General features: G+C 52.1%; 5 protein-coding genes across 5 annotated transcripts; 1 reads left to right on the plus strand and 4 right to left on the minus strand.

Moving 5' to 3' along the window:
- Window positions 1-210: 210 nt before the first annotated feature.
- QC764_305890 (uncharacterized protein) lies at window positions 211-1,215 on the minus strand (the record flags this gene model as incomplete). The annotated part of the gene is made up of 1 exon (XM_062945697.1): window positions 211-1,215. One exon carries the CDS (start codon window positions 1,213-1,215, stop codon window positions 211-213), a length of 1,005 nt encoding a protein of 334 aa, XP_062801719.1.
- Window positions 1,216-2,765: 1,550 nt separating this feature from the next.
- QC764_305895 (uncharacterized protein) lies at window positions 2,766-4,818 on the minus strand (the record flags this gene model as incomplete). The annotated part of the gene is made up of 4 exons (XM_062945698.1): window positions 3,791-4,818; window positions 3,442-3,725; window positions 3,147-3,384; window positions 2,766-3,080 (listed from the first exon to the last, which is right to left on the minus strand). Exons 1-4 carry the CDS (start codon window positions 4,631-4,633, stop codon window positions 2,766-2,768), a joined length of 1,680 nt encoding a protein of 559 aa, XP_062801720.1. The 5' UTR covers window positions 4,634-4,818.
- A 590-nt stretch (window positions 4,819-5,408) lies between these two features.
- Window positions 5,409-7,121, plus strand: BNA3 (arylformamidase). The gene is made up of 2 exons (XM_062945699.1): window positions 5,409-5,697; window positions 5,755-7,121. The coding sequence occupies exons 1-2, from the start codon at window positions 5,543-5,545 to the stop codon at window positions 6,968-6,970; spliced, it is 1,371 nt and encodes a 456-aa protein (XP_062801721.1). The 5' UTR covers window positions 5,409-5,542; the 3' UTR covers window positions 6,971-7,121.
- On the minus strand, window positions 7,055-10,489 carry QC764_305910 (uncharacterized protein). Its single transcript, XM_062945700.1, has 4 exons — window positions 9,893-10,489; window positions 9,432-9,837; window positions 7,566-9,377; window positions 7,055-7,511 (listed from the first exon to the last, which is right to left on the minus strand). Exons 1-4 carry the CDS (start codon window positions 10,027-10,029, stop codon window positions 7,353-7,355), a joined length of 2,514 nt encoding a protein of 837 aa, XP_062801722.1. The 5' UTR covers window positions 10,030-10,489; the 3' UTR covers window positions 7,055-7,352.
- Window positions 10,490-13,345: 2,856 nt separating this feature from the next.
- On the minus strand, window positions 13,346-14,752 carry ATX1 (Cytosolic copper metallochaperone). Its single transcript, XM_062945701.1, has 2 exons — window positions 13,839-14,752; window positions 13,346-13,704 (listed from the first exon to the last, which is right to left on the minus strand). The coding sequence occupies exons 1-2, from the start codon at window positions 13,966-13,968 to the stop codon at window positions 13,535-13,537; spliced, it is 300 nt and encodes a 99-aa protein (XP_062801723.1). The 5' UTR covers window positions 13,969-14,752; the 3' UTR covers window positions 13,346-13,534.
- Window positions 14,753-16,167: the final 1,415 nt, after the last annotated feature.

Genomic DNA, 16,167 nt, shown 5'->3' on the forward strand with positions numbered 1-16,167 from the left:
TGTAGCGGCCGTATCAGGCATAAGGACAGCTTTTAGCAGTAGAGCACACATCTAGCTCAGCATAGTTGTAATTACCTCGAGCATTTTCAGCTTCGAGCTTCGCTGTTTCAACCATCACAACCACCTACCAAACCAAGAAACACACATGGGTATCATATCACAACACAACCACCACAACACCTCTGCCCTCACATCACACCACTGTCCTTCCTAGTGACCAGGAAACTCCCTCACAAACCCCACCACCACCCCCAACAGCACCCCCAAACTCACAAACACTCCCATCCTCTTCGACCACAACCCCTCCTCCCTCAACAACCACCCCACCACCCCCATCGGAAAAATAAACCCAATCGCCATCCCCTTCACCAGCAAATCCACATTCCCTGCCCACCCCTCCCCCTCCTCTTCTTGCCTTGCGCCCCCCTCCCCAGCATCCTGCCCTGTGAAGCCCCCCCCATCATCAAGCCACGCATCTTCCAGTTCCAACATCCTCTCCGCAGAAGGCATATCATCCGGGGTATACCTGGCCGCATGCCACCCCCTAAACGTCAACCTCAAGTTGACAATCTCCTCCCTCGTCAGACTCCCCGCCAACCTATCAAACCCCCTCGGTTCCCTCCCTGTCCTGTTACCGCCTCCATCCTCGGGTACAGCTGGTGTTGGTGCCGCTGCTGCAGCGGGAGCGGTGGCAGCTTTTGACTCAGTCTCTAAATCCTCGGGGGAGAGGACATGGCCGATGGAGCAGTTGATGAAGACGCGTCGTTCTGGTACTGGTGCATCTTTTCTTTTTCCCTTTGGGTCGGGGAGGGATTGGGATGGCGGGGGTGGGGGGAGGGACTTGAACACTGTTGACAAGGGGGAGGTGTCGGGGAGGATGCGGCCGTTGTGGATGAAGCGGAGGTTAGAGGTTGCGCCGGTGGTGGGGGTGAGGTGTTGACGGATTAGGTGTTTGAGGGCGATGACGGTGGTGGTGGAGGGGGAGGGGATGTCGAGTTCGAGGTCGGGGAGGGAGGTGCTGAAGCGGATGGTGATGTGGAGTGGTTGTTGGGTGGGGGGTGCTGGTAATGGGGATTTGGATCTTGCCCGGGTGGGAGCTGATGATGGATGGAGTAATGGGGCGGTTGGGTGTTCGTTGCTGGAGGAGGATGACGAGGAACCGACGCTTGTGTCGCGTTTGGGACGGGATTTTCTGCTGCTGCTGCTGCTGCTCATGATGGCGGTGGGTGGTGGTGGGATGGTGTTCTCGAAATTGGGAATTGGGAGTTGGGAAGATGACGATGCAGGGTGAACCAAAGACATGGATGGGGCCGTTGAGTCTTGGCTTTGGGGCTTTCTCCAAATTTCCCCGCAAAGAGAAGGCTTGGCATGCATTATCCGGGGTTGGGGCTTTTGACGACAGCCTCGACTATCTTAACAGCGATCCTCATTATCGTCAAAGGCGTATCAATGTAGATTCAAGGCTTGCTGAGTAGATTCAAAGGCCTCCAAATATAATCAAGACACTTCAAGCATAATCAACAAGTCTTCCAACATGGTCGTGCAATCTGAAATGAGGGTCTCGAAGGCAATTAACACACGCCTTCGACTATGATAAAAATCCCGAGAATTATCCCAACTATAAAGAACAATCAACTCCAACGGCATTCAAGAGAGCTCTCTAAATCATTCTAGCAACTCTCACGAGCGTCCTAGACATAATCCCAGTAATGAAAGATCCTTAGCCCAGCAGCGTTCACAAAGGCTCTTTGGATAATTCCAACAGCGATCAGGAACGCTTTAGACATCATCCCAGCAGTCGAAGAGGTAATATAGGTATTGTCTTTTGAGGCTCTTATTTACATTGAAGTCTCTTTCACTCTATGCATGATGTCCTGCTGAAGACTTTTAAGACATGTAATATCACAGTAATGTACAGTGCTATAATATAAACAGCAATCCCGCAAAGTCGTCTATTTGTAAGTCAAAGCAGCATGAAGTTAGAAGTATGAGAAGACTGAAGCCTAATGCAATACCCCCCTTTTTCTAAGCATTCCCCCATCTATTACTAGGTACTCATGCTTGTTTATGTTCCCTCCACCTTAATATCTCTGAAAGCCTGTTGATTATCTTCTAAGGCTGATGTGACGTTTCAGCTACTGTGAATTTTTTTACGATGGGTTGTTGAAGACTGGCTGTACATTCAAAGACAGTGAACATGCCTTCAGACATAATGAGCACGCCTTCAAATGGAATAAACAGGCCTGTTAGCTATCTTTGAACACCTGTTGACTATTGTTTAACACATGTCGGCTACCTTTTGACGCCTATTAACTGTCTTTCAACGCCTGGTAATTATCTTTGAAGGCGTAGCTATTGTCTTTCAAGGTCTCTTGATTATGATTGAAGGCCTTCAAAGATAGTTGACAGGCCTTCTTATGATAATTGAAGGCGTGTCTGTTGTCTTTTGAGGCCTTGATTTCACATTACAGTCTCTATCACCTTGTGCACGATGTGTTGTTAAGGATTTTTGTACATGTATAATAAAGTAGTGTATTAGATTATAAACAGTATTCCATCAACTATCCCGCCCTTTGTGTTTCCTCCCAGATTGTGCATGAATAAGCCAAGCAAATATGAAGCCAAATTAACAAACCGAAGCCAAAACAAATCTCCCAAAGCAGTCTCCCATTCATTGCTCATGCCTCTTTGTGTATCCTCCACCAGAAATTCCACCAAACAAACATTTCAAAGCATATCTCCACCAGATAATCATCCGCAGAAAATCACTTCTTCAACTTCACATCCATCTCCTTCTTAAATCCACGCCAGACCTTCTTGGCCTTCTCCAACATCTTCTCCTTTCCTTTTCCAGCACGGGCCTCCTCAATAGCCTTCTCATGCTTCTCCTGAATGTCGACCAAATAGTCGACGATGGATTGCCAAGTTTCCTGACAGTTCTCGCTGGTCAAGGCAGAGCACTCGGCGAAGCCAGCCGCGTTGATGGCGGCGGCGGCAGTCTCACCCTGGATATCAGTGGCGGGCTCAGGGGGAACAAGGAACCTCAAACCCAAGTTGGGAAACGTAGGACGACGATCGACCTTGAGGCCAATGACAATCAACGGCACATCACCGTGAAGAGAGGCAGCCAGCATAGGCTTCTAGACCGTGCTGAGGCCATCCAGGTTCCGGGAATCCTCGAGATCGTAGCAGATGATGGCCGCATTGAAGAAGGTTGACCGAAGTTGGGTGTCATGACGGCCAGCAATCATGCCAGGAAAGTCCCACAACTCGACCTGGGCAAGGGTCCGACGGGTGGTATCGCCAGTGCTCATGGTGCTGATGGTGCGGATCTCTGTTGACGTAGAGGGGGCGCCGGGAATATATCTCCCCATCACAAGACGGCTGCATTCTTGGTTAGTGAATATGACTAGGTTGGTGGAACTCAAATAGCAAACTTACTTGAGGAACGTGGTCTTGCCAGTCCCCGGGTGTCCCAAAACGCAAATCTTGAAGTTGCGAGTGGTGATGACCGGAGCAGGCACAAAGACCCGGGACATCATGCTGAACGGGGTACTTCTCCCGCTCTCACCAACGTGGCGTGACATGGCCGTTCCAGCGCGGCCCATGGTCGAACCGTGGTCGTCCACGGACAACCGAGTCACCGCTCCCCCGCTCACGCGGGAAAGAGCGCGCCTGAACGGCGCGGCGATCTTGACTCGCTTGCTGGGGCCAGCCTCAAGATCCTCCAATGTCGCGACTTTATTAGTGATATTTTCAAAGAAGTAGATTAAAAAGTTGGAAAACTTACAGCTCCCTGTCGCTTAGTTCCAGTCTGCCGGTTCTCCGTGGTCGACTCCCCCATCTTAACCTCGTCATCCTCCATCACGGTCGCCAAGCTTCCAGCTTGGCCTCCATTGGAGGAGCTGACTTCGGGCAGAGCGACTCTCTGCGGCCCAAATGGGCTCTCGGAGAGCGAAATCCCTTCCAGCCAGTCCTCGAGGCGACGACTTGGGAGGTAGGTCACCTCACCTTGGTTTAAGAAAGCCTGGCCGTACAGGCGGCCGGCTTGGGCAGAGGCGGAGTCGAAAAACTCCTCTGCCGGCCCGAGAATTATCGAGCGCGAGTGCTGCAACTGCGCAGACTGCGCGCCCAGTCTGGCAGCCCGGTTGAGGCTAGCCAGCGCCTCCAGGTGCTCGTCTCTGGGGGCGTTCATTGTTGCTGCTAAAGGGGAATCGGGTTCAGCAGCGAGGTAAATAGTGGCGTTTCGAGCTCTGGGTTCGTTGAGTCGAAAGCCAAAGCCTGTGACGGGGTGTGGCGACAATCCCAAAAGATCTGGATCGAGGAAAGAACGGTTTGACCAACCTGGAGTCGGGATAAGAGATCGATGAGGTTCAGTTGATCGAAGACGTCTTGGTGGAGGCGGAGGCAGAATATCAGCGTCAAGATGAAGGTCGACCTCTTGATCCTCTGGGGCGAGCGTGTAGTGAAATTCGTGGGCCTCAAGGTGCGACGCAGAGAGGGGAGGCAGGCTGCTCTCGGCGCAACTCGCGCTCAGTGCCCTCCGGCGTCCTCGCATCGAGCTCCCCGGCAGGGCGCGGCCACCTGCCATCGGGATCCGCATGCTGGCTGGTCTGTTCGAGGCAGAGGCCATGGCTAGTCGATAAAGTCGCACAAAATGAAGTTTGGATAGTAAGATGATACAGCCTTTTTCGAAGACAGACAGGATACACAGCTGTGAGCTTTGTCAAGGGGTAGAAACGACACTAAGAGAAGCTGGGCGAGCCGCCACGACAGAAGAACAAACCCGCGATATTTGCTGTGAGAAGGAAGAATCAGAGAAAACTCCTGGCAGGCAGAGGAACTACAAGATCAGAAAAATACCTTGGGCCGGTGTTTAGGCTGCAAAGAGAAGACGGCAGGAGCGTCCGGGGCATGGTCCGAGTGCCGTCGTTGAAGACTATGTGCCTGGTTGTCTGCCTGGGTTGAGGACCAAGGGGCTTTAGAAGACAGCGACTGCATAAGAGCCATCCCGTATAGAATCCGGATTGATGGATTTCTTGCTGGTATACTTCAGAGTGGTCGAGGTTGTGATAGCGTACTTCATATCAACAGTCTTTTGAGATCGTAGAGGGGTCCAGTCAAAGTCACAGCCGAATGATCACGACCAAGGAGCAGATTGCATTCGACACCACACATGGAAAGCCGACTTTTATGTGCCTCTGATTTGAATATACTCACAATTGGAATCCATGTTGTTCATTCTGTAACTTAGCAAAGTCAACTTGCTGCCGTCACCATCACCATCTCAGGGGTAAATGTTTAGATATTCACATAAACCGCACATACCCCGATAATCGCATAAACCCCAACAATGACACAATACTCCCCGGACCCACATCGGCTCCGGGATGACGGCGATTGCGCAATCCAGGGACCCCCCCCTTAAGTCGGTTTACAGCGGCCCACACCACCGATTGCGGCAGCTGTTTGAATGAGTAATGAGTCCTGCCTCTTTTGAAGCCGAATTATCTCTCACTGTGATTTTTGGTGTCTTTCATCAATGAGGTCGTCGCTCCTCTCGCCTCTTTTCCGGCGACAGTTATTCACATCCCTTCACAAAGTTCCCACCAGACGAGCCTTCCAGAGTACCCTCTCCATCATGAGTGAGAAACTGAAGCCCGCGGCCCGTGTCGCTGGTAGGAGGCAGGATGTTTGGTGAGATCTCACATTTCTCTTTCAGTATACCTACATATCATTGACTCGAGACAAAAGGTCCATCATCAACGAAGCAGCCTCCGCCTCCCCCATCCAGCCCATCGTCAACATGGGCCAAGGCTTCTTCGGCTACAACCCCCCAGACTTCATTCTCTCAGCTGCCAAATCCGCCCTGGACCGCGTAGAATGCAACCAGTACTCCCCCACAAAGGGCAGACCACGCCTCCTCAAAGCCCTCGCCGACGCATACTCCCCCTTCTGGGGCCGTCAACTAGACCCCAACACAGAAATCACCGTCACCACCGGCGCCAACGAGGGCATGCTCTCCGCCTTCATGGCCTTCATCGAGCCCGGCGACGAAGTCATCGTCTTTGAACCCTTCTTCGACCAGTACATCTCCAACATTGAAATGCCCGGCGGAAAAATTGTCTACGTGCCCATGCACCCACCAAAAGAAGGCGCCGTCAAAACCCTCTCGGCGGGGGAGTGGACAGTCGACTTTGACGAGCTCGAAAAAGCCATCACGCCCAGGACGAAAATGATTGTGCTCAACACACCCCACAACCCGGTAGGCAAAGTCTTTTCCCGGTCCGAGCTCGAAAAAATCGCCGAGCTGTGTCTCAAGAACCAAATCATCATCTTGTCGGATGAAGTCTACGATAGGCTTTACTACACCGACTTTACCCGCATCGCGACTCTTTCTCCTGAGGTTGAGAAGATTACCCTTACTGTTGGGTCGGCAGGCAAGAACTTTTATGCCACTGGCTGGCGGGTGGGCTGGTTGATCGGTCCTCCCGAGCTGATCCAATACGTCTCTGCCGCTCACACGAGAATCTGCTACTCTTCCGTCTCCCCGCTTCAAGAAGCCTGCGCTATCGGGTTTGAGGAGGCGGATGGGCACGGCTTTTGGGAGCAGTGTATTGCTGACATGACGGCCAAGATGGAGAGGTTTACTGCGGTGTTTGATGAGTTGGGGATTCCGTATAGCAAGCCCGAGGGGGGGTATTTTGTCATGGCGAATTTTAACAAGGTGCAACTTCCTGAGGGGTACAAGTTTCCGAAGCATGTTGAGGAGAGGCCGAGGGATTTTAAGCTGGCGTGGTTTTTGATTCAGGAGTTGGGGGTGGCGGCTATTCCGCCGAGTGAGTTTTACACGGATGAGAATGCGGGGATTGTGGAGGATTATTTGAGGTTTGCGGTTTGTAAGCCTGATAATGTTTTGGAGGATGCGAAGGAGAGACTTAGGGGGCTGAAGAAGTACCTGAAGAAGTGACGGCCTGTGTTTTTGAGTGGCAAGTGTCGGAAGAGCGGCCGGTTGGGTCATGTTAGCATTTTTTTTTTAGACAGCAAGCAAGTGTGATTCTATTGATGGAGGGAATAGAAACTGATATTCCTTATATAACCGCTCACTTTGGTTAGGGGGTATATACTGGATTTGTTGATATATCCTTCTAGCCCGCTTAATCTGTCTTGGACAACGCCGGTTTCCCTGTTTTGGTGACCTTTTCCCATTAAAACTCACTTTGGGGTTGGCAATGCCATTACCCCCTTAAATCCAACGCCTGCCGGACCTGCCGCTTTACCAATCCCTGTACTCAGCCCAACATATTCCCCATCCTGATGACATTTTCCCATACCTATGTATATGTCAAGTATTAGTTCCTCAATCCCGACGCCGCCGTGTACTCTCTATGCTGCTGTTGATGTTGCGCTTGTAACTGTGGTCCAGGCGGGGGTATCAAGGGCGAGCCCGCCAAAGTATCCCATCTCTCGAGGAAGTGTTCCCAGTTCAAGACACCGTCGTCGTGATTCATCTAGTCTCCCTATCAGCAGCCATAACCTTGATACCTATTTCTCGGGAGACCTACCCCATCATTCACATAACCATTCGTCACAGGCGGACCCCCCACTCCCGCCGCCAGTTTTGCATAACCCGGAGGAGGAGCTGGTTGGTGCTGGACAGCACTCGCCGAGATCCCCATCTTGGCCAGAGCACCCCCCACAATATCTTGCACTCTCCCAACCATTCTCTGCATCTTCTGCATCTTTTCATCCATCGTCCCCGGCCAAACAGAGCTAAGCACCACCCCCAACGCCACAATCTCGTTGACGTCGCTGCTGGCGTCTGGGATCAGGGTCACAAGCCGGTCGAGGGTTCGCTCGACTGTTTGTGCCATTGTTACCGCTGACCAGGGGTAGCTCGGCCCTCTCGCCCCCGTGCCAACAACACTGAGCAGGTCTTCGTCGTAAGGATTGTGGCTGTTACTCTGGGAATGCCGATGCTGATACTGCCGAGGGTACGCCACCTGCGGGTGATGCCAGGGCTCACCGTCCGAATTCTGCGATATCTGTGAATTATTCCTCTGTTGCTGTTGGTGCTGCTGTGCTCGCTTGATGTAAGCACACACACCCAACCCAGCCTCCACAATGTCCTTTTTCATGACAAACAGGTACATCGCCACCACTTCTTCGTAGCCTGGACTCCTGGGGTCGATCTCATCGGCATAGGTCAAGATTGCCATTGCTGATTTGAGGTACGAGAGCTCAATGTTTGGCGGGCAACTGCTCGGGTCGGAGAGGAGCCCTAGAGCGAAGGGGCGGTATAATGCTAGTAGTGGTCGGCGGACGTGCATATCCAACAAGGCTCGGTGTCGCCATTCTTTGTGGCTGTTTTCTGGGTTGAGAGAGGCGTGTCTTGGGAAGAGGGCGGCAATGTCGGAGAGGAGGTTTTCGAGGTTCTGGCCAGCGGACAGGATAGGTTGGTAAGAGTCGAGGGTTGGAAGATGGGATATCAAGGCTGCGGCTTCGATTCTAGCTGGGAGAGTTCGGGAGGTGTAGGCTTGAAGACGGTTACTCGTAGAGTGGTCGAGTGGGAGTGACGGCGGCAAACTAGGCGTCGTAGGGGAGAGAGAACCATCGTCGAGATTGGAGGGTGGTTTGCAGCTGTATTCACCCGCCCGGATGGCAAACGGAAGGGCGCACATCAACGAAATGTGGAGGTCCATTTCAACCAGAGTGTACCACAGTCGTCGGCGCATCTCGCCGATGAAAGGACTTGACGGGGGAAGCTCAGAAGGGTCTCGGTGGAGGTCCATCGTCATGGCCATGCGAATTATGTAGCCTAATTGCGTCCAGGAGGAGCGTTGGTGGGGGCAGATGGTTCGTTCGGCGTGGAGAAGGAGGAGCTCGGTCTGGAGAGTGGTCAAGTCGGTGATTTGTTTTCTTCGAAGATCATCTAGCCAGTGCCTGACCAATATGCAGGCAGTGGGGATGTTGACGCTGGTGAATCTATCCTGCCCTAAACCTCGAGAATCTGTCCCAAAGCGAGCCGCGATGCTGATCATGCAGAGCAACCGAGGAAGAAAGCTTTCGCTACAGCCTCGTTTGTCCCAGTACTGGGCATATTCTTGGTGGAAAGACGAGACGTGGACCATCCGATACAAGCCTTCAGAAATGACAAAATACTGATTGACGAGCCTGTCGCAGACGGATCGTGGTGGTAAAACATCGTTCATGCGTTTCTGAATTGGCATCATGGAATCGACATAGACGGTGATGGGCTCGAGAGCCTTGTGGTGTTCCTTTTTCAGCACTCGGCATGCGTTCTGTAGGCGGGCAAAGGGTCCCCGCAGGTGATCTGTTCTCGCCGTGGTTCTCAGAAGATCATCGGCCTCGTCGAACTCCGATGGACGTCAGTGTCTCAGTTTGACCGTTTCATCGAGCACATGTCTTACAATATTCAGCAGAACCTGCGTGCTGTCCAGACCTTGGGGACTTGGGAACCGGAAACCTGGGTTGAATGGACGGCTCCGAATGGCCATTGACTGTCGGTAGGGAAATGTTGGTGAAGACTTTTCTGTGATGATCCTCTCGAGGCGCTCCAGCCGTGCTGCCATCTCGTCCAGGCCGACCTGAGGTTTATGATAGTGCTCCATGCCGTTGGATTGCGAGAATGGTCGAGGATAATCTCCATCATTGATGCTGGTAAGGTGTTGAGGGCGTTTGACCGGTCTTTCAGCCGATTCTCCATCAGACCCGTCTGAGCCACCACCATTCTCCTGGTCAGTATATCGACAAGGCCTTCGGGACTTCTGACACTGAGAACATGGTGCTACTCGATCACACTTCAACTTGCGCTTGCTGGCCAAAAGATTAGTTCCAGGCTTCTCCTCCCCGGCAGAAGCTCATCCCTTACCGGCATTCGACACAAGACTTGACTGGTCGAGGGCGCTTGACGCTCTTTGGCTGGACTGTTGGATCTAGCACGGTCGACGAGGTTACGGACGGTGTTCTAGGCAACACAGGACCTCCACCTTCGAGCAGTGCTTCCATGGTGACCTCTCGAGAATGACCTGTCGTCAGTGACTGGCATTGGAAAATTGAACGAGCAGAAAATGAGCGGTGGCTTGGGTGTCGACTCTCGAAGGGCTCAGCTTGGGGCGGCGGTTTGGCGGGATATCAGAAACTTTGTGGTTGCTTCTTCTGGCGTCCCTTTCGCAAGCCCCCTTTTAGTCAGTCAGGAGGCATTAGAGGGAACACACGGCCGGTACGGTATTGTGCTGTGTATGTCACGAATCCACGGTCTCCCGAAACAACTGACTTCTCGCAATGTGCCACAACCCGCCCTCTGTTGGCCTCTCAGCCGCGACATGCGGCACTTGGGCTTTGGGGGAGGGGGGGGGAGATAGGTATGGTTGACGCAACATTGAGAACATGGCGAGCAAAGGGCGAGAGCAAAACCGTCCTTGTATGCATGCATCCTGCAAGACTGCCCTGTCCTGTCCTGTCCGCCTCAGCTCTCCCGAGAGTCGATGTGTATGTGGTTGCATGGAAAATGGCCAGGTTGAAAGACAAAGACATGGGGGGTGAGTCCCCCACAGAGACCGGGTGCAACCGACATTAGGGGCTAGGGCCCCGTAGCTTAGGCCACCCTAATGCACAACTTACAGGGGAGTGGGAAGCTAAAGGAAGCATCACAAGGACAGCCCAGGGCCATCCTTTCATCCACCCAACATCCAAGGTAACGACATGGATGACATCGACTTGTACCTTTTTTTTTTTTTTATCCATGATCTTTTCGGAGCCGAACCCCCATGACCACCACCATATCGTCAACACACCCTCGGACACGAAAATGTCGCCGATGGATGCAGGCCACCCTCCCCAGAGGAAGACGTGCGCAAAAAAGAGGCAATGCGAGCACGCGGCACCAAGCAAGGAATCACGAAGTGGTCAAAGATCAATCCAACAGGAGGCGGAACCCGGGTGTTGGCCCGTGGTTGAAGATAAGGTTATGACATTTGGCAGGCACATTATTCTCCGTGCGAGGAACTTAACGTTGGTACGAGGCCAAGCCGACATAATTTCCAGACTCTCCAAAGCATGGTTGTCGATCCTGCAACCATAACGCCTCTCGCCTTCCCTTCTGGATACCACCTCCCTCTCCAGCCTGCCATCACTTGATATTCAACATCGGCCCAGCCAGTACTCAGGCTTCGGTGCTGTCGTTTACTTCTCGTCTCGACAGATGAAGCCACGGGCCGAGGACTACCTCAAACTCAGGTCCGCCCAGCCCGGATATCCCCTCTTGACACGCCGGCCTTTCTCTTTTGGCTCCGCAATCTTGACGCCACGAATGTTGGTTCCGACGGGCTTTTCGTTTTCCTCTGTATGATGAAATCCGAGGCAGAACAGAGTCGAGATGAGCTGTGATCGCTTCGGCTGGCCTTTGATCTTGTTGGACGGCGCAGACCGTCCCAACCACCAGACATACGGACCTGGCATATCAACACGGCGTTCGCTTCTAGAAGTCCCAAGTGTGGCACATCCATCTGATGGATAACACCAATCTCGTGAAACACCGGCGATAGGACACCTATACGTGGTACGGTGGGAAGATCACCATCTGGAAATTTCACACACTGAGCGCCCTTTCGGAAACCTCCGCCCGTCCTCGGATTTATTTCAGATCTTTATTCCGGGGTAGTCGCAGTAACGACTTCCTAATGGGTCTAGGGCACCTACCTTAGTTGGGATAACGACGTTGGTGGCGTCAACCTCCCACTAGGGCTCTCGCCAGTGATCCCAAGCTGCCCCGTTTTCGACCGCCTACGGATACCGAGGCCACGAGCACCCCAACTGCGGTTGCTCCCTCGCCGGACCCAAGCCTAGACAGCTCGTTCCTGGACCTACCAGAGACAGTGGAAAGACATCGCGACTCGAGCTGGTCAGAACTCTAGAAGCCACACCCCACGCACCCCCAACTGAAACAGCAAGGCTAACGCAAGGGCAAAACACCCCTTACCCTTCTCACACACACCACACACGAGCCATGTCGTTATCTTTTTCCACTTCGAGGGCAAACCTAAACGCCTCTCATATGCAATCATATATGCCAAGCTACAGCTCACACTACACGAGGACCGGCCCTCGGCGACAACGGGCGGTGGCGGCTCATTATAAGCGAGGAAATAGATGAAGCCAGTCCCAGGGCAGCATGTACAGAATCTTCCACACAGATTGAAGACCACTTTCCATCGGTGGGCGTGGCTTTCGGTTCCTTCGGCACTTGAGGGCGGGAAAACCGTGTAGCAATATATCGAACGTTTAGCACCTTGCATTGAACAAGCCGGATTTGTATACCAATACATACACTACCTCCGGAGACCACAAGATAAGTGCAGGATCTGGCACAACTTGACAGACGAGCTTATGCATATACCCATCCGCTACCCGGTTGAAAAGGCGAGTGGGTTACGTATCGGTTGGACTGACCATTTGGGGTAAAACAGTCAACGTGGTCGATCAATATGTTGATGAATAGCCGGCGGTATTAAACGGTATTCACGCTTTTTTTCTCCACTGACAACAACCAGATCAAAGGGCAAATGGTCCTGACTAACGGCCAGAACCACCCAGGCAAACTGTGAAGAAAAAACGGCGCTTTTATCCTGACTAAAGCCCAGCAACCCAGACCGAGGCAGGCCGGTTGGGCGTTAACCAGGACTCTCGCTCGCCGGTCCACCACCACCATCTCATCCCATCCTACCACTCACTCCCACGCTCATGGCTGCACTAGAAAACCACTTGGACAAGCCACGCCAACCACGAAGGATCCTACCCTGGCTCTGGAAAAGCCTCTAGCCTTGACTGTTGGCTCCCTTGGTTGCAGCTCTAGTGTGTAGCTTACCCATCCGGTAGGGTACTTAGGTGGGTGTGTTGGTCCGGCAGCCGGCCGGCCGAGTGACAACGGAACATAGTGGACGACACCACCAACCCAACCAACAAGGTGCTTACATTAGTTTTGCTGACAAGCATGTGAATATTGGATATTTCTCACGGAGAGAGAGAAAAGGTTTCACAAGGAAAACTTGTGAAGTAAACCAAAAACGGAAAACGGAATTGGAATAGAAAAGTAACAAGTTAAAAAAAGCGAGAGAGAGAGATTCGTCCCTTGGATGCCACCGTGCGCGCCTGCTTAAATAACAAACATCCTCCTCCAAAAGTCGTGCTCCATGCTGTTGTTGTTGTTGTTATTGTTGTTGTTGTTGTTGTTGTTGTTGTTGTTGTTGTTGTTGTTGTTGTTGTTGTTGCTGAAAAAGCCATGAGTTTTGCCTGCGATGCTTTATCTGTCCTTTATCCACCACCACCTCTCCTCTTCAACCTAGTCGATGTTCAGCTTCCTTTCTCGTTGGGAACACGATCGGTTCTCCATCCCACAACCCCTCCCCCTCCCTCCTCCCTTCTTTAGTCGTGTGTTCCTTCTCCTTTCTTTCATAACCTCAACTTCGTTTCCCTTGGACCAGAGGAGTGTTCAAAGCTTCCCCAACGAAGAGCTCTACTCATCCTTGGGAACCTCGACGCTCCTCTCCTCGCCGTCGGCCTCGCCCTTTGTGACTTTTTTGCCCGTCTTGGCGATGGTCTTGAGGACTTTTTCGTAGGGGAGGGAGTCCTCTGCAATGACGGTGGCTGTTTGGGTTTCGAGGGAGACGGTGTAGGATTTGACGCCTGTGGTTTTTGTTTTTTGTTCTCTTGTCAGCAAAACTGTTTTCTTGTTGCGGTGTTGGCCGTGGCCCGGGTTTGACGGCGGCGCAAAAGGGGAGAACGTTGGGAGTGGAGAGGGAAAGGGGGGCGCATTTTACCCTCGAGCTTCTTCAAAACCCTGTCCACAGCACCGGAGCAGCCGCCGCAGCTCATGACAATGTTAAAGTGGTACTTGTGCTCCTGTCCGGTGGGGACATCGGGAGTGGCGGCGGTAGCAACGTCGGCCATTTTTTTGTTTTGTTTTTCGGTTCGTTCAACGATGCGAGGAATTAGGGGTGTTGGTGAGGTAATTGGCGTTTTAGGGGTAGGAGTAGCGCGGTACGTTTTTTTTGGTTGCGAGAAGGTTTGGAGAAAGAGATAAAACGGGGGAGTGGTGGAGGGTGGTGGGTGGGCACTTGGTTATGTTATTTAAGGTTGAAGACAACGTGAATTTGGCGGTGGTGGTGGTGGTGGTGCTGTTGCTATATATAACCGCTTGTGTGTGTCTCAGGCACGGAAATGGCGGGAAATTTAACGGGTTGAACGGCGCGCAGCTAGTCTACGTACGCACTTGCACATGAGATGGGAGGGAGGTTTGTGGTTGCGGCGGTAGTGGTTACAAAGCTACGGATGGTACTTGGTTGCGTGAGACGAGATGCGATGGTGGAGGACGGGAGGAAGGGGGAGGGGAAAGGCGGGGCAGAATGATAAATCAAGATGACGCCAGCGGGGAAAAAGGCTCGAGAGACCTGAGAGAGAGACCAGATTGCGATTGCGCCTTTTGTGATTGCACGCGATGGGAATCTTTGCTGGCTGCTTTAGTTGGTGAGGATTATTAATGTTCCTCTGTGGTGCAAGCTTGAGGTCTTGAGCTCCAAAGCTTGTTCGAGGTATCGCATTGCCTTTGCTGAGTACCCCGCTATCAAGACCCCAAATATCAAAAGGCCTTGGATTATCTCGCCAAACGCAATTCCCCCTCTATCCACACCTTTGCCCAGAACTTGAAACATGCTCATATCTGACTCACTTTGAAACAAGGCACAGCTTTGAGGTTGAGATGATTCCTGCCCTATACATGAGAGCTAACAGTTTCCCATGAAAATAATATGGGGACGTGATACCCGAATCTGAGCTGGCTGTGTTACCTGCGGACAAAGACATTCCGTGCAATAGGAGGCCAAGCAGTTCGGGAGATGCGATCTGGGACAGACAAAAATGGAGCCGTCGAATGGAGTCAAGTGGACCCAAAAAATGCCAGAAAACATACAACACCAGGGATTCCCCAGTGGTTACCCACCTGAGTACTGATCTGGCGATCATGTAGCTAACCTGCGTGGATAGAGACTGCGGAAAGGGTATATTGTTGACACCGGAATGTGGTAGAACTTGTGCCGCCAAGTGCCTCTTTAGCGGACAGGATAGGCCCGTTTTCTACCATTCTGGATCAAATGATATAAACACACCAAGGAGTTGATGTGATGTGGTTGCGCCAACAGGTCCCCAACTCTCATATTGTACACGTCTATAATAATTTATGCAAACGGAAACGACAGTGACCTATATCCTTAAGTGAACCTCCCAAGGCGTGCACGCCATAGGTACACTGCAATAAACCTTCCACCAACGGCGTTGTCACCATGTGCCTAAAACTTATCTGCACGAGGTGGATGATGGGTCACTAAAGCTCCAAGTACTATATTCAAGTGCCCCAAAATGTTAAATAGAAAATACCTAAAACAGATGATGGTTGGTTCCATCCCAAGATCCGAATACCATTAAAACGGCTTTTAATGAGGTAGTCTTTTTGGTAAGGTGCTTGCTTACGAGCTGGTCTGGCGGCCGCCAGATTCCGTGCGGTTCTATTTTTTGGTTGGCCTCGAGCAGAAGCGCGAGGCTTCTGAATGTGTCGAGCCTCGTTAGTAGGACGGGCTTCAGTCGAGGCATTGGCCAGTCTTACTGGGCAGATAGCCGGGACTTCATTTCGTGGAGTTGTGAGTCCTGCTCCGTCGAAGCACTTGACAAGCATCTGCGCTGCAGAAGCACGTCCGTCCGGGTCGACCCTCGCCATTTCTTGAATAGTGTCTACAGGTGAGCCTGCCGCCGCCGCCGAGACTGCGTAATGAAGATCCTTGAGGGACCTGAACTGTTGTGACTTTTGACGGAATCCATTGACATCCAGCGTCCACAGCATTGTGACGGCGTGAATAGCACGATTGCAAACTGGGATTCTTCCCAGCCTTGTGACGTGATGTGATCGACGATATGTGGCTGGCATTACATTTGTCAAGTGTATGATGGACCGTGGAATGGCTACATACGTGGCTGATTTCGGAAAGAATCCCAACTTCTCGTTTTAAGTGCCTCCGCTGGTTCTTTTCCGATGGTTGTCGCAATATTTTGACAGCTATGAACTTGCCCGAGTCCATATCGATGGCCTTGTGAATAGTT

Source organism: Podospora pseudoanserina, chromosome 3, assembly GCF_035222485.1.
Source record: "Podospora pseudoanserina strain CBS 124.78 chromosome 3, whole genome shotgun sequence".
NCBI lineage: Eukaryota > Fungi > Ascomycota > Sordariomycetes > Sordariales > Podosporaceae > Podospora > Podospora pseudoanserina.

Coding starts and splice junctions, on each gene's coding strand:
- BNA3 (XM_062945699.1), top strand. CDS start 5,543: ATGAGGTCGTCGCTCCTCTCGCCTCTTTTCCGGCGACAGTTATTCACA. Junction 5,698..5,754: donor GGTAGGAGGCAGGATGTTTG/GTGAGATCTCAC, acceptor TCGAGACAAAAG/GTCCATCATCAACGAAGCAG.
- QC764_305910 (XM_062945700.1), bottom strand. CDS start 10,029: ATGGAAGCACTGCTCGAAGGTGGAGGTCCTGTGTTGCCTAGAACACCG. Junction 9,838..9,892: donor AAGTCTTGTGTCGAATGCCG/GTAAGGGATGAG, acceptor TCTTTTGGCCAG/CAAGCGCAAGTTGAAGTGTG. Junction 7,512..7,565: donor ATGGTTATGTGAATGATGGG/GTAGGTCTCCCG, acceptor TAGGGAGACTAG/ATGAATCACGACGACGGTGT.
- ATX1 (XM_062945701.1), bottom strand. CDS start 13,968: ATGGCCGACGTTGCTACCGCCGCCACTCCCGATGTCCCCACCGGACAG. Junction 13,705..13,838: donor GGTTTTGAAGAAGCTCGAGG/GTAAAATGCGCC, acceptor CAAAAACCACAG/GCGTCAAATCCTACACCGTC.